The 27,580-nt window shown below is 48.6% G+C and overlaps 1 protein-coding gene across 3 annotated transcripts in view; it reads left to right on the plus strand.

Moving 5' to 3' along the window:
* Positions 1-17,605: 17,605 nt before the first annotated feature.
* Positions 17,606-27,580, plus strand: part of ZMYND19 (zinc finger MYND-type containing 19) — a 138,796-nt gene continuing 128,821 nt past the window's right edge. For 2 of the 3 annotated variants that reach the window (XM_033962116.1, XM_033962117.1), the window contains exon 1: positions 17,606-17,875. In XM_033962116.1, coding sequence (XP_033818007.1) covers positions 17,825-17,875 — 51 coding nt within the window. In that variant the 5' untranslated portion in view covers positions 17,606-17,824. Of the gene's footprint in view, positions 17,876-18,086; positions 18,184-27,580 lie in introns of those variants that run through there. The other variant, XM_033962115.1, reaches the window with a different exon arrangement.

Consider the following 27,580-nt stretch of genomic DNA (forward strand, 5'->3'; position numbering starts at 1 on the left):
ATGGAGGCTGTTCTCTCCCTGTTTCCCCTCTACTGGGCCTGTCCGCTTTTCTTTCCTCAAAAGAGCTCTGAGCATCTATGAATGCTTCGGCTACCTCCACCACCTCTGGTAAAGTCTGACAGCCTTGCCTGCGGATCCATCCCCTCAACTCTTTGGGGACTGCTTCGAGCACCTGCTCTCTCACAACCTCCGCAAAGAGGGCTCTAGGATCCGACAGGTGAGGCTGTAGCCACCTTTCTGCCAGTTTTGACAGCCTCTGTACCAACGCTTTGGGTCTTTCTTTCGCTAGTACCTGCGTGGCTCTAAACTTCTGTCGGTAGTGCTCACAGGTATATCCTAGGTAATCTAAGATGTGTGTTCTTACTGTGGCATAATTACTAGCTTGCTCAGGACTGAGAGTCTGAAAGGCAGATAGAGTTTCCCCGGCCAGGCAAGGCAACAGACGCACGGCCCACTGATCAGGGGGCCATCCGGCTGCTGTTGCAATACGCTCGAAGGCGTTTAAAAATTCATCAGGCGCGTCCCCAGGAGAAATTTTGCACAAATTCAATGTGTGTAATGGAATTTGTCCTACCATGGGCTGCGCCGGAGGACCCGGCGGATGCGCTGCGCCTGGGTTGGTCACCATAGGGTGTAATGTCTGAGCCCAGACCTTGGTCTGCTCACCCATGGCCAATAGGATTTCATCATGTTGCCGCCTCGCGGCTTGCTGTCCAGAATGCCACATCTCCTGATTCGCTTTTATCAGGTTCTGTATGTCCTCCGAATGTTGACGTCTTTCTTGCGCCAGCACCGCTAGGAATTGCTGTGGGTCCATCCTCCGACCTGTGTAAAAAGACAAACACAAAAAAGGAAACCCAAGTGCGGTCTCACCAGAGAGAGTAAACTATCCCTCTTTGTTTAACCTCGAGGAGTATCTTAACCGATACCTCTCGTATCCTCGTCAGTCCCCTCCCTAGGTACTCTTTACCTGAGGTACTGACGAGTCTGCGCCTTTGGTAAATAGGCCTCCTTGGCCTCCAGTCGTTCTGGCTGTGCTTGTACGTCCTGTTACTCCCGACTCAGGCACTTTCTTCTGGTCTGGTCCTTCCGGTGGTCCCTCAGAAGTATAGCCGGGCGTGGTTCCGGCAGCGTCGTCCTGCGTCACGGGAACACTCCCAAAAGAAAAATTATGAAGCAAAAAAAAACTGCAAAATTTTCGTGATTTTTTTTTTTTTTTTTTTTTTTTCTTTATAGGTTCAAACTTGAAACCACCAGTAGAGTGTGCTAAAATCCCACCACTGCCACCATTTTTGTCACCTGCCGGGGTCTTAGTAAAGTTCAGAAGACCTCCGGTAGAGGGTAGCACACTCCTGACGTGGCTCCCAAAGGGGGAGACCTCACTGGTGTCTCACTATCTTGGGCTTTGCTAAAAATAAAGCGCCGTGAGTCAAGTTGAACAAAATAATGTGCAAAGTTTAATTAATCACTTGCCACATAAATCATATCACCAATTATTATAGTCCAAGTTTCCTTTCTTCCCAAACAAGGGCAAAAAGAAAGAAAACAGAAAACAAAAAGCCTTTTAACTTTCACCCCAGTCCAGTGAAAGCACAGCAAGCTTGCTATCAATTATACTTCCAGTCCAGGTTTTAGTGCTTGCTCTACCTGATCACACAGGCTCTGAAAAACTCAGCACAATTAGTCTCTTAAGCACTTATCCAGCCCTGAGCTGGCGTCCTGGGCTTACTAACTAACACAGTCCAGTTTCTTCACCAGGTAAACTTTAAGCAAAAACACAAAATACAAAAACTGAAGCCTTACTGCAGGCTCCTAAATTTCCAGCCCTGATTAGCTCACAGTCCTTTGGGCTTCTACTGAGCTCCTGCACAGCTGCAATGTAGCAATCCAATCAAGCTGGTGCAGCACTGCTCTGAGCTTGTCTTTACAGCACAAAACAATCCAAACAGTTCTGCCAAAAACTCCTCTCCACTATTATTGCTGTACAGCCTTGTACCTGTAGTGTTCAGTGGAAAGTTGCCAAGCCCACATCCATGGCTTCTTCCATACCGGTCTCCAGCATACACCCTTCATCCAGGTCCATGCTTTCTGGTGTCTCCAGCTGCTCTGCTGGTTCCTGAGGCATTGGAGCCTCCCACTCCATTGGCTCTGGAGTGAGGTCTGGCCTTCTCCTGGCCCGGAGAACTCTCTCTCCCAGACTCTCTTGGGCAGCCTCCTTTAATGCTCTGGAGAGCTGCTTAACAGGCTTAGGGCCACGCCCTACACTGGGTGATTGTGTGCCTAGCTTGTGTGTTCTTGGGCTCCCCCTCAGGCTAAAGGGTAGAATATCACTGGGAGCTTGATTAAATCCCTTAGTGTGACTGGAAGCTTTTCTGGGCCGGGCAGTTAACCTATCCTCAGGGCACTGCTCTAGGCTAGAAGGCTCAGGATAGGCAGCTAGGCTTTCAGGATCTTCTTCCTGATACTTCTCAGTGAGAGTCTGGTCTCGAGTAAGAGACTGAGACCGGGGTTTCACTCTGACATGACCATCTCGGGAAGCGGAAATGTCACAAGGGGGAGTACACATTGTGATTCTGGGTCCAGTGAGAGAACATACATTGCAAATTGTACTAAAGGAGTTCAAGTAGCCCAAGTGGGAATACCCCCACAGAGTACACACATTTCCGAGTCTGGGATAGGAACACAGTGTAGTTCTGGGTCTGGGGAGTCCGGAATAGGTGCACGTTGTAACTCTGGGTCTAGGGAAAGTACAAAACATGCGAATAATGCTAAAGGTGTCCAAGTAGCTCAAGCAGGAACATCCCCACTGAGACGTAACAAACATACAACATGGAGGGCTATGTACGTAAACGCCCACAGTCTGGGAAACAAGATCCTGGAATTAGAAACAGAAATGAGGAATGCCGACCTGGATGTGGTGGCAATATCTGAGACCTGGCTCACGGATTCCCACGGGTGGGACATGGTCATACCGGGTTAGAATTTGCTTCGCCGGGACAGGGAGGGCAAAATGGGAGGAGGTGTAGCATTATATACTAAAGATGACATTAAGGTCACCAAAATCACAGATATCCACTACACTGGGGAATCCCTTTGGGTAAATTTGGCCAGAGGTAAGGACAAATGCCTGTATCTTGGCGTAATATACAGACCCCCAAGACAACAGGATGACCTAGATATGGAATTAATCGGAGATATAGAGAATATCACCTTGCGTGGGGACACAGTATTGTTAGATGACTTCAACATGCTTGATGTGGATTGGGACACGCTTTCCTCTGTTTCCGGTAGCAGCAGGAGGCTATTAAACTCTATGAAGGGAGCAAAACTCAGGCAACTGGTGTTGGAACCAACAAGGGATCAGGCAATACTGGACCTGATACTTAACAATGGAGAAAGTGTCACAGAGGTCTCGGTGGGCGACACATTGGCCTCCAGTGACCACAACATGGTATGGTTCAATCTCAGGAAAGGTTTCACTAAATCTACCACACTGACCAAGGTCCTCAAATTCAAGGACACAAACTTAAAAGAAATGGGAGACTTCGTTCACCAGGTGCTACAAAGCCAAGCAGAAACCGATAACATGGAAGAAATGTGGTCAACTTTGAAAGCCACCATACAAGAAGCAACAAACCTCTATGTTAAATCAGTAAGTAAACGGCAAAGGAAGTGGTTCTCTGCGGAGATTTCGAACCTCATCAAGGAGAAGAAAAAAGCATTCATCTCTTACAAACAATCAGGGAAACAGGACTCTAGGGAAGTCTATCTGGCCAAGTCAAAAGCCGTCAAAACAGCAGTTAGGGAGGCCAAATTCCGCATGGAGGAGTCTCTAGCGAAGAACATCCAGAAAGGAGATAAATCCTTCTTCAGGTATATCAGTGACAGAAATAAGAACTCAGGCAGGATAGTACGTCTTAGGAAACCAGACGGAGACTATGTAGAAGCGGACTCAGAAAAAGCACAACTGTTAAATGAATACTTCTGCTCAGTCTTCACCCGTGAGGCGCCAGGACTCGGCCCTCAGCTACAGACAAGGGTTGACGCAGATGACCCGTTTAGTAATTTTGAGTTTACACCCAGCGGTGTCTATTGCGAGCTGTCAAAGCTTAAGGTTAACAAGGCAATGGGGCCTGACAACCTACACCCCAGGGTGCTCAGGGAGTTGTCTAATGTCTTGGCGGAACCGCTATCCACGCTCTTCAATCTCTCCCTTAGTACGGGTAACGTCCCGTTGGACTGGAAGACGGCTAACGTCATTCCACTCTACAAGAAAGGCTCCAAGATGGAGACAGCAAACTACAGACCGGTGAGTCTCATATCAATAGTGTGCAAAGTAATGGAAACTCTAATCAAACGCCAATTGGATACGATCCTGAACGAGGAGAATCTACGGAATCCCCGTCAACATGGATTTACTAAGGGGAGATCCTGCCAATCCAACCTGATCAGCTTCTTTGACTGGGTGACGAGGAAGCTGGTTGTTGGGGAGTCCCTGGACATCGTATACCTGGACTTCAGTAAAGCATTCGATAGCGTACCACACCGCAGGTTGCTGAGCAAGATGAGTTCTATAGGATTGGGCAACACATTGACGGAATGGGTTGGGAACTGGCTTGGAGGTAGGCTTCAGAGGGTAGTGGTGAATGGCAACCCCTCCGAAATGACGGAGGTAATCAGTGGAGTGCCGCAGGGCTCGGTCCTGGGCCCGATCCTATTCAACATCTTTATAAGAGACTTGGCAGAAGGGCTGCGAGGTAAAATAACATTATTCGCCGATGACGCCAAACTAAGCAATGTAGTGGGCAAAAGCACAACAGACATAAATTCAATGTCCGACAACATGATGCACGACCTACTCCTACTGGAGCGCTGGTCTAGGTCCTGGCAACTCAGCTTCAATGCCAAAAAATGCAAAGTCATGCACTTGGGCAGCCAAAATCCATGCAAGACTTACACCCTTAATGGCGAGATCCTAACAAGAACTGAAGTAGAACGAGACTTAGGGGTGATCGTCAGTGAGAACATGGAGACTGCCAATCAAGTGGAGCAAACTTCATCCAAGGCAAGGCAAATCATAGGTTGCATACGCAGGAGTTTCATCAGCCGTAAGCCTGAAGTCATTATGCCATTGTATAGATCCATGGTGAGGCCCCACCTGAAATACTGTGTGCAATTCTGGAGGCCGCATTACCGTAAGGATGTGCTGAGACTGGAGTCGGTCCAGAGAATGGTCACCCGGATGGTCTCGGGACTCAAGGATCTCCCGTGCGAGGAATGGCTGGATAAGTTGCAGCTGTACTCACTCGAGGAACGCAGAGAGAGGAGTGACATGATCGAGACATTTAAGTATCTCTAGGGTCGCATCGAGGTGGAAGAAGATAACTTCTTTTTCAAGGGTCCCGCGGCAACAAGGGGGCATCCGTGGAAAATCAGGGGTGGGAAACTGCACGGGGACACCAGGAAATTCTTTTTCACTGAAAGGGTGGTTGATCGCTGGAATAGTCTTCCACTTCAGGTTATTGAGACCAGCAGCGTGCCTGATTTTAAGGCCAAATGGGATAAACACATGGGATCTATTCACAGAGAAAGGTAGGGGAGGGTCATTGGGGTGGGCAGACTAGATGGGCCGTGGCCCTTATCTGCCGTCTATTTCTATGTTTCTATGTTTAGTAGTAGCCAGTTAGTAGTCCTACAAACAAATTTAAGTTTTGTCCCAAGTAAGTAATCCTATGTTCGAGGCAATCTCCTGGCAGCTTCAAACCAGAAAACAAAACAAAGGAAACACTTTTACACTTCTTCCGAGAGTTCTAGGCTTTCTGTGACACAGTCCTGCTCTTCACCAGGCTCCTGTATAATAAAGCACAAAATAAAAGTTCAGAGCAATACAGCTTTTAAACTTCGCCTCTCTAGGCTGCAGCAACTCTCCAGTCTCTGGAGACTGGGAACAGAATTGCTGGGTCCACCTTTTACTATTGGCTTTTTCAAGCACCCGCAAAAATCTCAACCCTAGGTCTTCGGGGAACCCCCCCCCCCAATTCTGTAAGTCACTGGCTCTTGATGCAGCAAACAAAACACAAAAAGAAAACCACACCAGCTTCCTTCTGGCACAGTCCCAGCTGGTGTGCAGCAACTTAATTAAGGCTCTACACAGCTCAAGCACCATATCTGCCCAGCCCCCACTGCTGTGCAATGGAAAAAAAAAACTTCTCAAAAACAAACAGTTCCTTGGAAGCTACTTCCTTTAGTAAATTGTCCCCAACAAAAAAATCCAAAAAGAGCAAAATAAGTTACTGGCAAGAAACTGCCAAACTCACATCCATCGGTTCCACCAATTCAGCTTCAGGCACGTCCAAACTCAGCTATGTCCATACATTCTTCTGGAGCCTCCAGCTATGTAATCTCCTGGGGTGCAGAGCCTTCCCATTCCATGGACTCCTGACTTGTGCCTTGCCTTTGCCTTTGCCTGGCCAGAAGAGCCCAATCTGCCAGGTCTTCCTATGCTGCCTGCTTTACAGTCCTTGAGAGCTGTTTTAAGGTGTTCAAGCCACTCCCTAGCTCACGTGGCTGGGGCACAGGTTTGAGTGCTCTCTGGCTTCCTCTCAGTTCACTAGGAATATTGCTGTTAGGGAACTGATTATACTTCCTAAGGGAGCTTACTCTCCTAACAGGCTCTGGCTCTAGCATGGGTTCCAGCTCGGGGTCAGGTTCATGCTCCTCAGGATAGGCAGCCCTGTCCTCAGCAGCCTCCGAGGGACTACCTTTAACTGGTTTCCTGCCTCGGGGAACTGGTTTAGTGCATGTCTTACTCCTGACAGGTTCATCCCTGGGGATGGAAATGTCACAGGAGGCATATAGAGAGGCCATGGAAAATAATCAACAACAGAGGAACTGCCAAGATACACCTACAGTGAGTGAGGACCACCTGGAGGAAAATCACAAGAAAGGAATAGATGACACAGCAGCATGACCTGGAAATAGCGGAGGGAACCCACAGGAAGATGAGTCCAGTGCAAGCCAACATCAGAATGAGGAAAGATGAAAGTGCACTGAGGACACGAACCTGCGGCTAGAGAGACAAGAGAAGATAGCAAGGACAGCAATCGTCATGGGGGATTCCATCATCCGACAAGTCGACAGCCACATAGTGGGAGGAAGAATGGCTTGGCTGAAGACCTGCCTACCAGGAGCCAAGGTGGAGGATATAGTGAACTGCATTGACAGGATTATCGACAGTGTGGAAGGGGGAGATACGGCGATGGTAGTCCACATTGGGACAAACGATGTGAGCAACAGGAACTACAGCAGGGAAACACTGAAAGACCAGTTCCAGATGCTAGGAAGGAAGCTGAAGATCAGAATGCCGAAGCTAGCATTCTCAGAGATCTTGCCAGTACCCAGGGCCAACGGGAAGAGGCAGACGGAACTTCAAGCAGTCAACAAATGGATGAGGAGGTGAGGCAGAAGGATTCCACTTCCTGTGCAACTGGACGATGTTCTAGGGTAAGAGCAAGCTATACAGGAAGGATGGACTCCACCTCAGCGGAGACGGAATGAGGCTACTTGCAAGCAACATCAAGTGAGAAATTGAGAAGTTTTTAAAGTAAGAAGATGGGGAAAGCCGACAGTCGACCAAGAGTCGATGGTTCGGGAAACGGTATACCCAGAGGATACCGTGCAAGAAGATTGCAGGGAAGACTCACCGGATCATGGGCAAGATAGAAATCCTGATGGATCGAAATGGACGGAAGAGAGGGAGACAGAAAGAGGTAGGAAGTACAAGAAAATAACAGGCTGCAAACTTAAGTGTATGTACATAAACGCAAGGAGCCTAAGGAATAAAATGTGGGAATTGGAAGCTATGGCACAAAAAGATAACCTAGACATTATTGGCATCACAGAAACATAGTGGAATGAGGACAACGTCTGGGACACTGTGCTACCGGGATACAAGCTATACCGCAGAGACAGAGTAGGACAAAAAGGTGGGGGTATTGCCCTATACATAAAAGAGGGAATTGAGTCTACCAGAGAGAATACGCTGGAAACTAACAATAAGGTAGAGTATCTATGGGTTAAAATACTGTGAGCACAATGAAACGGATACGAAGATTGACATCTACTACTGACCTCGAGGGCAGTCTAAAAAGACTGATGGAGAAATGACGGATGAGATTAAACACAAATGCAAGGGAGGCAACACAGTTAACATGGGTGACTTCAATTATCCAGCTGCAGTAGGGAGACCAAATTCCTGGATGCTGAAGGCAATTGCTTCCTGGAACAACTTGTCATGGAAAATATGAGAGGAAATGCAATTCTGGACTTAATTCTAAATGGACTACGAAGACCGGCACAAGGTATAGAAGTAGAAGGGACGCTGAGAAACAGTGATCACAACATGATCCGCTTCAACCTAGACACAGGAACAAAAAATCAATCCAGAATGATGGCCATGGCACTGAACTTCTGAAAAGGGAACTACGAAGGGATGAGAGTCATGCTGAGGAAGAAGATTAGGAAGAGGGTAAACACTGTAAATACGCTAGAGCAAGCATGGTCCCTTTTTAAGGACACAGTCACCGAGCCGCAAATTCTATATATATCACGTATCAACAAGAGTTCCAAGAGGAAAAAGAACAAGGAACTGGCGTGGCTCACTGTAGCAGTGAAGGAAGTGATCAGAGACAAGAAGACTTTGTTTAAGGAATAGAAAAGGACAAAAATGGACGAAAACTGGAAAAAGCACAAACAACATCAAAGCAAGTGCCATAAGGCGGTAAGAGGGGCCAAAAGAGACTATGAGGAAAAAAATAGCCAAGGAGGTCATAAATTTTAAGTCGTTCTTTCGATATATTAAGGGGAAATGACCTGCAAAGGAAGCAGTGGGGCCGTTAGATGACCAGGGAATAAAGGGAGTACTAAAGGAGGACAAAGCCATCGCTGACAAACTGAACACAACTTTTGCGTCTTTATTTACCAAAGAGGATATTTCCAATATACCAGAAGCCAACAGGCTATACACAGGAAATGAAGACGGGAAACTGACAGGGTCGATGGTCAGTCTAGAAGAGGTATGCAGACAGATGGACAGGAAACAGAGAGTGGGGGTAAATGGCCAATACTTGGACTGGAAAAGCGTCACGGATGGAGTGCTGCAGGGTTCGATGCTCGGGCCTGTACTCTTCAACATATTTATAAACGACCTAGAAATTGGCACGACGAGTGAGGTGATTAAATTATTTAGAGTGGTGAGGACACGGAAGGATTGCGAAGACCTACAACAAGACATAAACACACTCGAGGAATGGGCTGCGAAATGGAAAATGAGGTTCAACATGGATAAGTGCAAGGTGATGCATGTTGGTAACAAAAATCATATGCACAAATACAGGATGTCCGGTGCTAAACTCAGAGAGAGCCCCCAGGAAAGAGACTTGGGAGTACTTGTAGATAAGTCAATGAAACCGTGTGTGCAATGTGCGGCGGCAGCGAAGAGAGCAAACAGAATGCTAGGAATGATTAAGAAGGGGATCATAAACATATCTCAAAAGGTTATTATGCCATTGTACCTGGCCATGGTATGACTCCACCTGGAATACTGCGTCCAACACTGGTCACCGTACATGAAAAAGACATAGTACTAAAAAGTGTCCAGAGAAGAGTGACAAAAATGGTTAAGGGGCTGGAGTTGCTGTACAATGAGAGGCTAGAGAAACTGGGCCTCTTCTCCCTTGAAAAGAGGAGACTGAGAGGGGACATGATTGAAACATTCAAGATATTGAAGGGAATTGACTTAGTAGAGAAAGAGAGATTGTTCACCCTCTCCAAGGTGAAAAGAACAAGACTGCACTCGTTAAAGTTAAAAGGGAATAGATTCCTTAGAAACATAAGGAAGTTCTTCTTCACCCAGAGAGTGGTAGAAATCTGGAGCACTCTTCCAGAGGCTGTTATAGGGGAAAGCACCCCTCAGGAATTCAAGAAAAGGTTGGATAAGTTCCTGCTGGAACAGAATATATGCAGGTAAGGCTAGACTCATATAGGGCACTGGTATTTGACCTAAGGGCTGCCGTGTGAGCGGAATGCTGGGCACGATGGACTACTGATCTGACTCAGCAGTGGCAAATCTTATGTTCTTATTGCCACCAGGATCACAATCCTACAATGACAGAGTGAAATTTATGAGACTGGACCCTAAAAATCTCTACAGTTTATTTTGTTTTCTTGCAACTATGGACTTGGCTATTGATTTACAATTTTAATATTTTTACGGACTTATGCAGTGCTGGCTTTTGTGTATTAACAAGTGTGTGCAATGACAAGATAGTGATAGGCCTATTGAAAGAATTATGTGCTTTACTGAATGCAACTTTAAGGAAAGCAACTATGTATTTTCATCCTGTTTTGAATCCTGTAACTGTACCTTAACTGTTTCCCACTTCAAGAGACTCTTCCCATGCCCTTCTTGCTGCTCGGCTGAAGTGAAGTGCAGTGAAGAAAGAATAAAGATACCATTGGTGGATGACTGCTGCTATGATGGATATGGCATCATGACTTCAACCCAATCACTATGAGCATGACCTGAAATATCTGGAGTTAATCAAGTCTGCACTGATCACAGCTATCTTGGGAGGACATGGAAACAATGTAGTTTGGAGTGAAGAGTTTTGCTAACTTATTTCTTTGGGTGCAGTAAGCTCATGACAGGATGAAGCCATAAAGCACAGTTACTTACCGTAACAGGTGTTATCCAGGGACAGCAGGCAGATATTCTCTACATGTGGGTGACGTCATCCATGGAGCCCCGTCGTGGACAGCGTTTCAAGCAAACTTGATTGAAGATCTCAAGTTTGCTAGCACTGCCTACGCATGCGTGCCTTCCTGCTCCCCTAGAGGGTGCATCCCCTCCTCGTGGTCTTCAGTTCAGATAGCTAGCAAAGAAGACAACCTCGGGGAGATGGGAGGGTTGCGAGAATATCTGCCTGCTGTCCCTGGAAAACACCTGTTATGGTAAATAACTGTGCTTTATCTCAGGACAAGCAGACAGCATATTCTCTACATGTGGGTAACCTCCAAGCTAACCAAAAAGGGACGGAGGGAAAGTTGGCAATTTATGAAAACAGATTACGTAAAACTGACTGGCCAAACTGGCCGTCGCGCCTGGAAAAGGCGTCCAGACAGTAGTGAGAGGTGAAAGTATGATCCGAAGACCAAGTGGCAGCCTTGCAGATCTCCTCAATAGGCGTGGCTTGGAGGAAAGCGACAGAGGCCGCCATCGCACGGACCTTATGTCCCGTGACTCGACCGTGCAGCGAGAGACCAGCCTGAGCATAGCAGAAAGAAATACAAGCAGCTAACCAGTTGGATAAGGTGCACTTGGAAACCGGACAGCCCAACCGATTAGGATCAAAAGAGATGAACAGTTGAGGAGCAATCCGATGAGACTCGGTACGTCACAGGTAAAAGGCTATCGCCCTTTTACAATCACGAGTGTGACGCGCCACCTCCCCAGGATGAGAGTAGGGCTTTGAAAAAACACCGGAAGAACAATGGACTGATTGATATGAAAGTCCGAAACAACCTTGGGCAAGAACTTTGGATGAGTACGGAGGACCACCTTGTCATAATGAAATACAGTAAAAGGCGGGTCCGCAACCAGAACCTGTAGCTCACTGACTCTGCGAGCAGACGTGAGAGCAACCAGGAAAATCACCTTCTAGGTGAGGAACTTCAGATGAGCCTTATCAATGGGTTCAAACGGAGGTTTCATCAATTGAGCCAGAACCACATTCAGATCCCAAACCACCGGAGGGGGCTTCAGAGGAGAATGAACATTGAAGAAACCCTTCATAAAGTGGGAAACCGTCAGATGGACGGAAAGCACTTCCCATCAAGCGGCCGATGAAAGGCAGCAATCGCACTGAGGTGGACTCGAATAGATTTCGATTTGAGGCCAGACTGAGACAGGTGGAACAGATAATCTAGCACTGACGGCAAGGAAGCAGAGAGCGGTTCCATGTGGTGCTCAGCACACCATGCAGCAAATCTGGACCATTTTTGGGAATAGCATTGACGCATGGAGCTCTTCCGAGAGGCTTCCAGAACATCCCTCACTGACTGAGAAAAGTCTAAGGCGGAAGACATGTGGAGAGGAACCAAGCTGTAAAGTGTAGAAACTGCAGATTGGGATGCAACAGCGAACCCCGACTCTGAGACAGCAGAGAAGGAAACAGAGGCAGATGCAGAGGCTCCCTGACACTGAGCTGGAGGAGCAGGGAAAACCATGGTTGCCGGGGCCACCGAGGAGCAATCAAGATCATGGTGGCGCAGACCGACTTGAGGTGCACCAGAGTCCTGAGAATCAGCGGAAAGGGTGGGAACGCATACAGGAACTCGCCCGTCCAATTGAGAAGGAAAGCATCCGCCTCGAGACGATCCTGGGAGAATATCCTCGAGCAGTAGCAAGGCAACTTGTGATTGAGGAGCGAAGCGAAGAGATCTACCTGTGGAGTTCCCCACTGAACAAACACCTGCCACAGAGTCTGAGAATGGAGCGACCATTCGTGCGGCTGAAGAAGGCGACTCAACTTGTCCGCCAGACAATTCTGCTCGCCATGGATATACACCGCCCGAAGAAAGATGTTGTGGCACAGCGCCCAATGCCAAAGTCGAAGGGCCTCCCTGCAGAACGATAGGGAACCCGTTCCCCCCTTGCTTGTTCACATAATAAATCGCCACCTGGTTGTCCGTACACACCAGGATGACGCAATCCTGCAGCAAATGACGAAAAGCCACCACGGCGCAGTTATTGGCCCGGAGCTCCAGAATGTTGATGTGGCAGCGACGGTCCGCACTCGACCACAGACCCTGAGTCCGAAGGCCGTCGAGATGCGCACCCCAAGCGTACGCCGAGGAGTCTGTCGTCAGAACCTTCTGATGCGGGGGCGTGAGAAAATGCAAACCTCTGGACAGATTGGATGAGTTGGTCCACCAAAGGAGTGAGCGTTTCAAGGAGGGAGTCACCGCAACGAGTTTGGAAGCGGGCTTCCGATCCTGCCGCCATTGAGACACCAGGGTCCACTGAGGAACACGCAGGTGCAACCTGGCAAACGGCGTGACGTAAACGGTGGAGGCCATATGCCCCAGAAGGATCATCATCTGCCTGGCCGAAACCGACGATCTTGGAAGCACCAGCTGACTCAGCCGCAGGAGAACGCCTTGCTGCGGCGGAGGCAAGAAGGACCGGAGGCGGACTGTGTCCAGCACCGCCCCGATGAACAGCAGGGACTGAGAGGGGCACAACTGGGACTTGGGGAAGTTGATCTCGAACCCCAGTCTCTGGAGGAAGGTAATAGTCTGACGGGTCGCTGAAATAACCCCCTCCCTCGACGGGGCCTTGATAAGCCAGTCATTGAGGTACGGGAAAACCTGAAGGCCCCGCGACCGTAGGGCAGCCTCCACCACCACGAGGCACTTCGTAAAGACTCGTGGGGAGGAAGCGAGCCCGAACGGGAGGACCCGATACTGCAAGTGAAGGTTCCCCACCCAAAAGCAAAGAAACCGTCGGGAAGCTGGATGGATCGGAACGTGAGTGTAGGCTTCCTTCAGATTCAGGGAACACAACCAGACCCCCTCATCCATCAAAGGATACAAGATGGGAAGCGAAAGCATGCGGAACTTCTCCTGAACCAGGAACTTGTTCAACTTTCAGAGATCCAGGATAGGACGAAGGTCCCCGGTCTTTTTGGGAACCAGGAAGTACCTGGAATACACTCCCGAGCCCTGTTGACAAGGGGGAACCAGTTCCACTGCCCGCAGATGAAGAAGGGCATGCGCTTCCTGAAGTAGCAGAAGCAGCTGATCTCCTTCCGTGAGCGACTCTCTCAGAGGCCTGTCCGGTGGAAGAGTACGGAATTTGAGGGAGTAGCCTCCCCCAATGACAGAGAGGACCTAAGAGTCCAAAGTAATCTCCTCCCAACGATGTGCAAAGGTGCACAGACGTCCCCCTATAGGCAGAGGGGAAACCGCCAGGGCGGGGGAGGCCACCCTCCACCCGCCCGGCGAGTCAAAAGGACGGTGAGGGTTTGGTCGCTGTATGAGTAGGAGGTTTAGGAGGGGCCCGCTGTTGTTGCAGCCTCTGTGGAGGAGGGCGAGAAAAGGCAGGCATAGACTTTAGCAGGTATCGCCGCGGAGGAGGGCGGTAGGACTTGGGCGGAGCGGGCTTCACCTTAGATCGGACCAAGGAAGCAAAGGAGTGTTCATGTTCTGAGAGATGCTTAGTAGCGGCCTCGATGGAATCATTGAACAACTCGTTCCCGAGGCAGGGAAGGTTGGCCAACCGGTCCTGCAGGTTCGGATCCAAATCAACGATGCGGAGCCACGCCAGGCGCTGCATGGCAACCGCAAAGGCCGAGACCCTAGATGACAATTCAAACACATCATAGGAGGCCTGGAACATGTACAGCCGCAGCTGTGCTAGAATATCCACAAACCGGCGAAAATCCACCTGGTGCTTGGTAGGCAAATCCGCCTCGAAAGAGGGAAAAGCCTTAACACACCACTTCAGATAGGAGGTAAAGGTAAAGCTGTAATTCAGAACTCTGTTCGCCATCATAGAGTTCTGATAAAGGCGTCTCCCAAATTTGTCCATAGTCCGGCCCTCTCTGCCCGGCGGGACAGCCGCATACAACTTGGAGGGATGAGACTTCTTAAGGGTAGACTCCACCACCAAAGACTGGTGGGAAAGCTGAGCCTTTTCAAAAGCCTTACAGGGCACCGTACAGTATCGAGATTCCATTTTAGATGGGATGGCAGGAATAGCGTACGGGGTCTCCAAGTTGCGAAAGAAAGTCTGTTGCAACACCGGATTCAAGGGAAGCCGCAGGGATTCCCGGGAAGAATAGTGAAGCTCCAACTCCTCCAAATACTCCTTAGTATACTTGGAATCCCACTGGAGGTCCAAGTTCAATGCCTTCCTCATATCCAGAACAAAACGGGTGAAGGAAGAAGGTCTGCTCTCAGATTGGCTCCCCGGGGGGTGGTCGAGCGAGACCGCAAGGCAGCAGAAAAGGAGGGGGAAGCCTCCCTGGAATACTGCGGAGGGACATCGGAATCCACCCTCTGAGACGCCGAAGAAGCCCTGCTAAAGGAACGGGTGGGGAGTCGACAAAAACCTGAGTTTGGAGGTACCCCGGGGTCCGAACCCTCGAGGCTCTGTAACCCCTCGAGAAGGAGGCCGGATCTCCTGAGGTTGGCGCCTCACGAACAGGAGAGCGCAGAAGACTCGGGTTGGACAAGGTAAAGTCTGAAGTTTTAATGGACCCGGTAGTGCGAGGACCTGGGGACCTACCCCGCCTCGAGGGGGATGCCCGGGGATGCTTTGCGAAACGCCTCGATGGATGCCTCGATCGAGGTCGATCCGAGGGAGAAGCGTGCTTCAAGGAAAGAGGCGAGGAATCCGACGAGGGGAGCTGCCGAGACCGGCGCACCCGTTCCCGAGGAACCTCGATGGGGCGCTCAGGCTGGTCAACAGCACACGAGGTTGAGGCCAGCGCAAGGTGAGCCAACGTCGAGGAGAGCTCCGAGGAAATGATCGCCTTCAACACCTCCTCAAACATCGGCACCATGACCATGGAAGGCTGAGTAGGTGCAGCAGTGCGTTCCACCAGGGGTGACCTCGAGGAAGAGTATTCCCATATGGTGGAAGCACGCTTGGAGGACTTTGAGGTTGGTCTCGTCGAGGCCTGCGGGACTACACTCACCGCCTGGATGGCCAGAGACTCCGAGGTAGGCTTCTTCGGTAGCTGAACTGAACCTGAAGAAGAAAGAGGGGACTTACCTGGAGCTGTCTTTGAGGCTGAGGCCGCCGAGGCCTTCGAGGTTGAGGGAGACCTACCCGGTGCTGAGGTCTTCGAGGCCGAGGTCGAAACCGAGGCCGATGCTGGGGTCGAGACCAGGGTCGAAGCAGGAGCGGTCTCCTTAGCAAAGAGCTCCTCAATCCGGGCCCTACAGCGGCGAAGAGCCTGAGGTTGGAGAGTGGCACAGCGAGGACAGGAGTCAGTTGGGTGGTCCGCTCTGAGGCAGAGAATACAACAGCGGTGCGGGTCTGTGATTGAAATAACCCGACCACACTGGGAACACTTTTTAAACCCGGTGAGAGGCCGGGACATAAGTCAAAAATATGGCCGCGGCCACAGCGAACCAGGAGTTCCCGGACGCCGAAGCAAAACAAAAAATTTGTACGAACATGGAAAAAAGATAAACAACAAATTGCACAGCGACTCCCAAAGAAAATAAAGAAGCCGCGGTGCTAGAAAGGCACTTGGAGAACACAGAGAAGAGAGACAGGGCTTTCTGGCTCCGCAGAAAACTAAGAACTGAAGACCACGAGGAGGGGATAATAATAATAATAATTTTATTCTTATATACCGCCAAAGCCATATAAGTTAGAGGCGGTTTACAGCAAGAGGTGCTGGACAATCAGCGAAGAGGTTACAATAACACTGTCTGCGACGGGGCTCCGTGGATGACGTCACCCACATGTAGAGAATATGCTGCCTGCTTGTCCTGGGATAAAGTATATATTTAAATGTACAAATAAAGTATAAGAACAATGTTCAAGTGGATGGAATGTTTTGATTAAGGAACTATTTTGTACCCATACAAATGTAGTTAGATATCTGTTTTTCCCATGCAATTTACAATTGCAGAATTGAGGCCTTGCCTGTTTATGACATTTTACTGTATTGATGTATTGCTCACTGCATATGTACCTTTTCCTAGGTACACTCTTGTGTGACGTGTGGATTGTTACTAAAAATAATGTTTTTCATACAGATGGGGGGGGGGGGGGGCGGGTGTCACATATGCTAGGTACGCCACTGGCCTCATGAACCATTTCATCAAAGGAAACAACAAATGGGAAGGAGACCCTGGCAAGCGAGTTATCAGAAGACAACTAGAGCCTGGGACCAACATGATTTTAATAATGTCCAGACAACAGAAGATAGAAAAAAATAATTGTATTTTCTGTTTTGTGATTACAATATGTCAGATTTGAAATGTGTATCCTACCAGAGCTGGTGTTAGACCCAAACATGAGCTAGGATTTAACAGAGAGAGAGGAAAAAGTATTTTTTGTTTGTTTATTTTGTTTACACCACAGCACCGGTGTGGGTAGGAGAGGGCAAAGGGGGTGAAGAGGCTATAATAGGGGTGAAGAGACTATAAAATAAACCCACCAGTATGTTTAAAAAAAACCACCCATTTGGGCAGGAAAATCGAATCGAAAATTGGATTAATTAGGTTGAATCGGGCAGCACCAGTTTCTGCCCTGCTTTTGCTGGAATCTGCTCTCTGCTGTTGGCTTTAGCACTGGAGCGGCCTAGGGCTGCTGAGATAAAATAGACCAGTTAATCACAAAAATAGACATGTAACTTTTATCACATCAATGCCGGTGTTTTCAACCAGCACAAATCTTCCCGCGAAATTTACGTCAGCGGTTCGAATGGCACGCGTCCGACTTTTCCTTACGTAACCCTAGCTTCGTTTGCAGATTGGTTAGTTTTTCCCGACCACGGTTTCCCTCTTTATACGTCACGGCTCCAGTTTCCTCGGATAGGTCGGCTTTAGGACTTGGTTGCGGTTGTTGGCTATTGTCCTTCCCATTTCACCCCCCCATTCCCCCGGTTCCTCTCGCTTGCTGAGAGCGTGTGTCCCCAGGTGGCGCGTGGCACTGGAATTGGTGCGGGTCTCGGGGCACGCGGTGGCGTTGCCTCTCTTAATATTTACTTTTCCCGCTAGAGGCCTGCGCTCGAGAGCGATCATGACTGATTTCAAGCTGGGTATCGTGCGGCTCGGACGGGTAGCTGGGAAGGTGAGGCGAAGAACAGTCGGCTGGGGGCCTGCTGTTGTGGAGTGAGTGAGGTGGTGTGTGCTTGTTGTGAGGGGTCTGCAGTGGGAGTGGAAGAGAAGGGAGACTTGTTGGTAGGTCGCCGGGTGGCTGCCTGGGAAATGGATGGAGTTTGCGGAGAGTCTGTATTAGGGTTGATGTGAACGAGCGGGAGGGCGTAAGTGGCTATCGGCATGGGGAGGATGGCCAGGCGCAGCCTGATCGGGCCCAGTGAGGCTGGCTGTTCCGGATTTAGGAGATGCTCTGTAGTGGTGAGGGAGAACTGTACTGAAGTAAGATGTTTTCTGGCCTCCTCTTTGCTGTTGTGTTCCGGGTCTCTGGGGTCTGGTGGGGAATGTAGGAGGCTAGCGGTATACGAACTAGCTGTGTTAAATACCCCCAATATTTAACAGACTTCTCTGATTCTGTTCGGGAAGAGCTAATTTTCAGTGGGTTAAGCACCTCCAATAATTCTGAAAAAGTTGGCTAGCGGTACGAAGGGGGAAAGGGCCTGGGGAAACGGCAGCGACGCCGGCTGGGCACGTGTCCTCTCTGTCGTGCGCGACACTGCCATACTCATCCTGTGTTCGCTTGCGTTTTCTCTCTAGTAGACTTTCATATAACCAAATCCTTTAAAAAAAAATATATATATATATATATTTAATGATAGCTATTTAAGTTTATACTGTTTGCATAATACAAGTCTGGAGAACTTTCTGAAATAATTCAAACCCTGATCTAAATTCCCTTTTTATGTGAAATGATTATTCTCCATATTTTTAGTTTTGTCTTGTGTATTGGGGTAGTAGGTGAGAGGGAACTCAAGCAATCATTATACAAATACTTGCTCTTCCCAAAGTGTGCCAGTCTAGTTAATTTTCAAACACACCTTTTCAAGTTAATTGAGGAAGGGTAATGAGACCTAGGGGTAAGAGTACAATCAAAGGGGGGAACTGAGGAGATATGAGTGCAGGGTGCTGTTTCTATTTCTTCATTGTTGCACTGCCTGCAGTGTGTGACTTCTTGGAATTAATTTTTGTCTACTATTTTAATTTTGTGCTCACTTATTCTGTACCTGGCAATGGTCTGTTTGAGTTCATAGCTGTCTAGGATATAAATTTGATTCCAGTCTGTTAAATCTTTTGAGTTATTTTGCCCCTTAGTCGGTGAGTTGGAGAGACATTCTTGCCCCCTTATATTTAATGTGTATTTTATCATGTTCTCTGAGAAAAATTTCCTAATCCCTATTTGTCCTGTTTTTAAGCTCTATCAAACAGGGATTGTCTCTTACATGTTTAATGTACATACTGCGTATATCTGGCAGTGCTATAGAAATGATTAGTAGTATAATCACAGTGGTTTGCATTTATTATAAACAGGTACTTTCTCTGTCCTTAGTGGGCTCACAACCTAAGTTCTTGTATGTGACAGTTGCAGAAGACTTACAGTGCAATTATGCTGGGTATAAGTTTTACCATGTGTTAGCTTTGCAGAAAGGATTTCAGTAATTAACTTGCACAGAAACACTGTATTAAAATGCATGTTAATGTAGTTGTTCTGAAGCCATGCAGAAACATTTTTTCCTGCCTGTTATGCATGGGATGCTTAGCGCTGGAGGCACTAAAATGGTTGTTAAGACCATGTGGGTTGCTGTAGGTCGACTTTTTTTTTTTTTCCCCTTCCCCCCTGATTACCAAACTGCTTTCCATGCAAATGAGTTTCACAGAGTTCTGCTGTAATCCCACCCCACCAGTCATTGGAAAACCACCTGACACATGTGCAGAGCTGTTTGGAAAGGAAACCTTTTTTTTTAATGGGCACAGATGGGTGTGTTACCACCCATCAAAAAAAAAATTGTGCCGATGCCCCCGAACAACAACAAAAAAAAGAGGCAGGAGGGATACCCACTCCCTTCTGCTTCGGCTACCTGGACCTTTCTACACTGATGATCCCTACCCCTCCCAACCACATTGTGCCACCTGGATTCCTTCACACACTCGACTTTCCCCCTGTGAACATTTTGACCACCCAGACACCCTTCTTTCTCCCTCCCCCGGCATAGATTTAGTCGCCTGACACCCCCCCTTGCAAAGATCGTTGGCAGGAGAGATGCCCACTCATTCCCTGTCTCTGTCACTCGACTCCCCCCATAACCCCGCCCTGTCCCCATTCCTTATTTGGACTAAGAGAGCAGGAGGGATGCCCAGACCCTCCTGCGTCAGGCCCGCCTCTCCAAAATGGCGGACCTTCTCTTCCTGGTGCATCCTAGTATGCACTGGGAGGGGTCCAAGGCCTTGATTGTCTCGGGTGCTTAAGACCAATTAGGACCAAGAAGGGGCCTAAGGCCAAAGAAAAATAAAGTTCATAGGACATGAGCTCCACAAGTATATTTTTGTTCAATATTTATTCATTGTTAATTGTACCAAATTATAAGCCTTTTAGTGAATATTTAGAGATCATGCGACGATTTTTAATTTAATACATAAAATGGAATGGGACTTGTGTACTCCCACAATAATTGCACTGAATAAAAATAATCTTGTTTGGCAGAAATGGGAATTGATAGCATTATTGATTATTAGGTTGTCTAGTAGGAAACCCTAGGATGGGTGGGGTGTGCTGAGGGTGGGAGGGACTAAAGTCCTATCCAGAGAACACAACCAAACTACCCTATTACAATGAAGGAACAGAGGATTATCATTATTATTATTATTTTTTTTTTTTTTTTGCAAAAATTAGTATTGCAAGGAAAGAAGGTGAAGACTTGGATGTAGATAGGTATAAACTACTATAACCAGATTAAGATCAGAAATATGAAATTCTAAATATCTTAGCTTTTAGTAGTGTTCTTTCTCCCAGAGCTGTATCACAGGAAATGCAGCACCTCCCTGCTAAGAACGTGCTATATGCACCCAGTTAAAGACAATTATCCCAGGACAAGCAGGCAAGTGTTCTCACAAGTGGGTGACATCATCTGACGGAGCCTCGATGTGGACGCCTCACAAGCAGACTTTGCTTGAAGAAACTCGAAGTTTCGAGTCGCCCACACTGCGCATGCGCGAGTGCCTTCCCGCCCAGCGCAGGGCGCGTCTCCTCAGTTCTTACTTTTCCGCGGAGCCGAGAAGTCCGTCTTTGACTCTGTGTGAAGTATTTTCACTTGTGCCTTCTTTCGTCCGCGGTTTTGTGTTCTTTTTGTCACGAATCGCTGTTTTTTCTCTTTGTTGTTATTTGAAAAAAAAAAAAAAAGTTTCTTCCGTTCGTTCAACCGGGCAGGCCTCGTGGCCGCAGCCCCGTGGCTTTGATCTTGCAGAGACTCTTTTTCGGTCTATGTCCCGGCCTGCAACCGGTTTTAAAAAGTGTTCCAAGTGCCAGCGCGCAATTTCCCTCATGGACCCTCATTGATACTGTCTTCGGTGTCTTGGGCCTCAACATCTCCCGAAATCTTGCCGGCCTTGCTCAACACTTAAGTCTCGTGCTTATAAGCATCGTTGTATCCTGTGGGAGCAGCTCTTCACCATGGAGTCTTCAATGGAGCTCTCGACGTTGAAAGATACTTCGCCTTCGACCTCCTCCGAAGCTCTTCCGGCTTCCACAGTTTCTACTCCGAGCCTCATCAAACCTGCCTCGTTTGTACCGGCTCTGTCTTCGATGCCTGCTGCGATGCCTTCCTCTGTCTCTTCAGGTCAGATAGGGCAGCAGCCCATTCCCACGGTGGTGCTTAAAGTGCCTAAGGCTTCTAAGTCCAAGCACTCTCACACTGCCTCGAGGGAACACGAGGCCCGTGTAGGTGGTCCGTTGGAGAAGCGGATCCATCCTTGCCGGCTTCGTTCCAGACCTTGTTGGAGAAGCAGTTCATTCAGCTCTTTACTACCATGGGGCCGAAGCTTCTCTCACAAATCCAGCCAGGGCATTCAGCGGTCTCCTGCAAGGTCGAGCTGCCTCCTATGCCTCAGTCTCATGCACACTCTTTGCAGGGAGCAGAGTCTCTGCGAGTGTCTGGTCTGGCATCGGGGCACGGACAGCAAGGAGCAGATTCTTTGCCAGTGCCTCCTTTGGAACCCTCGCACTCGAAGCAAGGAGCAGAGTCTTTGCGAGTGCATTGAGATTCCTCTTCTCAGCCCTATCCACTCTCTGGAGGCTTCGACTGAGGCACGTTCTCCTCGATCCTCGAGGCCTGCTTTGAGGCACAGCTCGCATCACAGATCGAGGCATTCTTTGAAGCATTCATCCAGGCATGCCTCGCCTCACCGCAAGCAGCCTTTTCTTCAATTTTCTCCACAGCCTACATCGACCCTTCCGCTTCCGGACCTTGAGGACCCGGTGGTTTCCATTTCTTCATCCAGGTCTCCTTCTTTGCTGGACCGAGCTGCCTCGACGTCCTCGAGTCCTTCTCGAGGCCAGGCTTTAGCAGATCAGCTGTCCTTTTCATCTTTCCTTCATCAGATGGCGGTTGACTTGGATATTCAACTAGATACTTGCTTGAAGTTCTCCAAGGAATATCTCGAGACCATGCATCTCCCTCAACCTCCGGCTGAATCTCTCAAGCTTCCTCTCCATAAGCTTTTGAATCAAACCTTTGTCCGCTGTCTGGAAACTCCTTATTCCATTCCAGCTGTTCCAGGCAAATTGGACTCTAGATACAGGACAGTACATCATAAGGGGTTTGACAACACTCAATTGTCTCACCAGTCCCTTCTGGTTGAATCTTCTTTGAAAAGATCTCACCCTTCCCAGGTGTATGCTACTGTCCCTCCGGGAAGGGAAGGTAAAACAATGGACAGATTTGGGTGTCTCATCTACCAGAATTCGATGATGACCTCCAGAGTCCTCAACTATAATTTTCATTTCATCACCTAATTTGAGTTCTTTCTTTCCATTCTTCCAAAGTTTATGCCTTATCTGGATTCTCGTATGCACTTTGGCCCTGATTCTCCAAAAGTGCGTCCCGATTTTAGGCAGCTGTAGGCGTCCTACAGCTGTCTAATCAGCCAATCGGGATGCACGTTTTAAAAAAAAAAATGCTCCCCAGGCAGGCCTGAAGGCGCCTCCGGGAGCCTAGAGAGACCCGCAAGACGCCTAAGCTCGCCTAAGGGCCTTAGGCGGGCCTTAGGCGAACCTAGGTGGCCCTACGCGTCTCCCTAGTAGAGGAAGAAACCTTAAAATGTAGGCCAGCAAAATGCTGGTCTGCATTGTAAGTAGACGCAGCCGCTATACTTATCGCGGCAAGGGATCTCTCTGCCGCTATAAGTATAGCGGGCCGCAGCCTGTCCGATCGGATGCCCCCCCTCCAACACTACCGACCGCCCCCCCCCCGACACTACCAACCGCCCCCCCCCGACATTACCGATCTCCCTCCCACCCCGACACTACCGATCCCTGGCAGGAGAGTGTCCAATCCCTCCTGCCCGAAGACGCACCCCCCCCCCCCGGCGCTAACAACCCCCAAACCTCCAAACTAACCTGTTCTTCAGGCCAGACGGTTCTTGCCCGTCTAGCTGGTAAGCCCGCCTCGAAGGCCTGATTGGCCCAGGCTCTAGAAGCCTGGACCAATCAGGCCTTAGGCATAGCTGGTCCGCCCATCCCCACTAAGTCTAAGGTCTGATTGGCCAATCAGGCCTTAGATTTAGTGGGGATGGGCCCAGGCTTCTAGAGCCTGGGCCAATCAGGCCTTAGGCTTCGGCGGGATGGGCCGGGAAGGGGCGAGCCCGCCTCATTTCGACGAGGCGGGCTTACCGGCTAGACGGGCAAGAACTGTCTGGCCTGAAGAACAGGTTAGTTTGGAGGTTTGGGGGTTGTTAGCGCCGGGGGGGGCGTCTTCGGGCAGGAGGGATTGGACACTCTCCTGCCAGCGATCGGTAGTGTCGGGGGGGGGGCGGTTGGTAGTGTCGGGGGGGGCTGTCGGTAGTGTCGGGGGGGGCATCCGATCGGACAGGCCGCGGCCCGCTATACTTATAGCGGCAGAGAGATCCCTTGCCGCGATAAGTATAGCGGGCCGTGTCTAATCTAACCCGATTCTCTAACCAGCGTTTGTAACATGGACGCCGGTTATAGAATCGGGGTTTTAGTGTAGGTCGATTCTGAATAGGACGCCTCTCCCGGGCGTCCTATACAGAATCAGGGCCTAGGTGTCTTGTGGGCCTCGCCTTCAATATAGGCGGCCTGCCTGGGGAGCATTTTTTAAAAAAAACGTGCATCCCGATTGGCTGATTAGACAGCTGTAGGACGCCTACAGCTGCCTAAAATCGGGACGCACTTTTGGAGAATCAGGGCCTTTGAGTTCCAGGAAGTTCTTGCATCCTTGTCACAACTCTGGCTGCAACTTCTTCAGTCATCCTATGATGCTTTCGAGCTGTCTGCTCGAGCTACTGCTTGCTCTTTGGCCATGCGACATCTTGCCTGGCTCTGTAATATCGACATGGATCCTAACCTGCAGGACCGGCTGGCTAATGTTCCTTGCACAGGCAATGTCCTCTTTGATGAGTCTATAGAGGCAGCCACCAAGAAACTCTCGGCCCATGAGAAGTCTTTTGCATCCATTCTCAGATCGAAGCTGGCTCCTTCTCGTCCTACATGCCCTCCTCAAATCTATCAGCGGCGTTTTCCTCCAAAGCAGGCTCCTTCTACTCGTCAGCCTGTCAAGAGGCAGCATCCCCGGAAGCAGCAAAAGCCTCAGCCACCTGCTGTACCTAAGGCTCCTCAGCCTTTTTGACTGTCTAGAACGGAGCATAACCTCAGTCGTTCTGCCATTTCCCATTTTTCCCCCTATCGGAGGTCATCTCCATCATTTTTACCACGGATGGACGACAGTAAATTCAAGCCAAAAAACCTCTGGTTTCTTTCCGTCTTCAGGGAGAGATACTCTCTTCAATTCCATCAAGTTCCTACGGAACATCCACCAAGAGAGTATCCTTTAAATCCCTCCCAGACCGCCCTTCTTCTTCAGGAAGCTCAAGCTCTACTTCAGCTTCGAGCTAGCGAGCCACTTCCTCTGGCTCAGCAGAACAAGGGATTTTACTCCCGTTACTTCCTTGTTCCGAAGAAGACGGGCGATCTGCGACCTATTTTGGATCTCAGGGTGCTCAACAAATTTCTAGTCAGAGAAAAATTTTGCATGTTGACCCTGGCATCTCTTTATCCCCTCCTCGAGCAGAACGACTGGTTATGCTCTTTGGATCTCAAGGAGGCCTACACACACATTCCCATTCATCTGGCCTCTCGTCAGTACCTCAGATTTCGGGTGGGAAATCTGCATTATCAATACAGAGTACTCCCTTTCGGCCTGGCCTCGTCTCCCAGAGTATTTATCAAGTGCCTGGTAGTGGTGGGCGCAGCTCTCAGGAACCGTGGTTTTCAAGTATTTCCATACCTTGATGACTGGCTCATCAAGGATTCCATGTCTCAAGGAGTCATAGTAGCGACCCAGCGGACTATCTGGTTCCTGCAAAGTCTGGGCTTCGAAATCAACTTTCCAAAATCCCATTTACAGCCTTCTCAGACTCTTCAATTCATCGGAGCTGTTCTGGACACAGTCCAACTCAGAGCATTCTTCCTCAACAATGTCTGGAAGCTCTTCTCCATCTTTGTCATTCAGTGTCCTCTTGCCCATCCATCTCGGCGAGACATATGATGGTTCTTTTGGGTCATATGGCTTCCACAGTACACGTGACTCCTTTTGCCAGACTTCACCTCAGAATACCTCAGTGGACCCTGGCATCTCAATGGACGCAGGTTTCCAACCCTCTGACTCGACACATCCAGGTCACTCCTGCTCTGACACAGTCTCTTCGCTGGTGGATGCTCTCTTCCAATTTATCCAGAGGCTTACTTTTTCACACGCCCCCACATCAGAAAGTTCTCACAACAGATTCTTCAACTTACGCTTGGGGGGGCTCATCTAGATGGTCTCTGTACTCAAGGCTATTGGACCAGTACGGATCGTCAGTGCCATATCAATTTGCAGGACTCTACAGGTGATTTTTGAACTCTTCTAAGTAACTTAGGAAAAAAAAAGCCAGTTTTCCAGCTCAACTTTCTGAGGACATGGTACCTCCTAAGAAGCTTTCTATTCCTCAATTACTGTCAGCGGTTTCTACTCTGGCACAAAATTCTATGCATACAGTAGTTTTTTCTCGCTTTTAGAGAATTTTATGAGATAGTGCTGCTTTATTGCACCAAAATCCTCCCTTTCATTTCACCTCAGTGCCCTGACTGTGCTAAGCAATGTTCTTCACCTGACATTCTGTGCTCAGAACCTTTTTCAAATCCACCAGATATTGCTCACTGATTGCTACAGCCTTTATCTAGCAGACAGCAAGGTGCCCTTTCTAGAGGCAAAACTGAGGCCTGCAGTTTCCTCATCCTGCTTCTAAAGTACTGGGAAGGCTCCTATAGGTCAGCCTTGATCTTGCAATCCTTGTCCCTTATCTAGTAAGAAGCCACTGATGGCGAACGGTAAGTCTCCCAAACCTTTAAACTAGAAGGTGGGAGTAACGTATGTATGAAGCACAATTATAGAGGCCACCTCCAGCAAAAGACAAGATGTGATGGTAGTAAAGATTGCAACACAAACAATATTAGCAACTCACTTCTTAGCATTGCAAGGGGAAGGGAAATGAAACAAAAAACCTATAGAAAAAAGATTACCACTGAAAAATAGCTGGAAAGCAATGACCACAAATGCTCGCAGACTAAGCACCAAAGTTCATGATCTGCAAGCTCTGATGTTAGAGGGAGACCTGGATATTATTGCTATCACAGAGACATCATTCAGTGAATCCCATGGATGGGATGCAAACATTCCGGGATATAAACTTTTTAGAAAGGACAGAGATGGCCAAAAAGGTGGAGGAGTAGCTCTCTATGTAAAGATCGATATCCGAGCGACTGAAGTGCAAGGGACCTGGGGAGAGGAAGAAGTGATATGGATCGCTCTGAAAAGAGAAGATGGAACTTCTATCTATGTGGGTGTAGTCTATAGACCTGCGACTCAATCGCAGCAAATTGATAAATATCTCATTGTGGATATCCAAAAGTTTGGAAAGAAAGAGGAGGACATGCTGCTGTTGGAGGATTTATACCCGCCGGATGCGGACTGGAAAGTTCTGTCTGCGGAATCGGAAAGAAGTAGGGAGATTGTGGATGCCTTTCAAGAAGGTCTACTTAGACAAATGGTGATGGACCCCATGAGGGAAAAAGTGATATTGGATCTGGTCCTCACAAATGGAGAGAGTATATCTAATGTACGAGTGATTGCTTACCTGGGAAGTAGTGATCATCAAACGGTTTGGTTTGATATAACAGCTAAAGTGGAGGGCATCTGTACGATACTAAAAGTCCTAGATTTCAAACGTACAGACTTTAATAAAATGGGAGAGTACTTGAAGAAAGAGCTGTTAGGATGGGAGGACATAAGAGAAGTGGAAAAACTGGTTTAAGCTGAAAGGAGCTATAAAAATAGCTACAGAACTTTATGTGAAGAAAATAAATAAAAACAAGAGAAAAAGGGAACCGGCATGGTTCTCCAAACCAGTGGCAGAGAAAATAAAGCCAAAAGAGTTGGCATTCCTGAAATATAAAGAAACCCAAGAAGATGAGTACAGAAAGGACTACTGGGTGAAACTGAAAGAAGCCAAGAGAGAGATACGTCTGGCAAAAGCACAGGCGGAAGAGCAAATGGCCAAACTTGTAAAA

This window comes from Geotrypetes seraphini, chromosome 10 (assembly GCF_902459505.1).
Source record: "Geotrypetes seraphini chromosome 10, aGeoSer1.1, whole genome shotgun sequence".
NCBI classification, from domain to species: domain Eukaryota; kingdom Metazoa; phylum Chordata; class Amphibia; order Gymnophiona; family Dermophiidae; genus Geotrypetes; species Geotrypetes seraphini.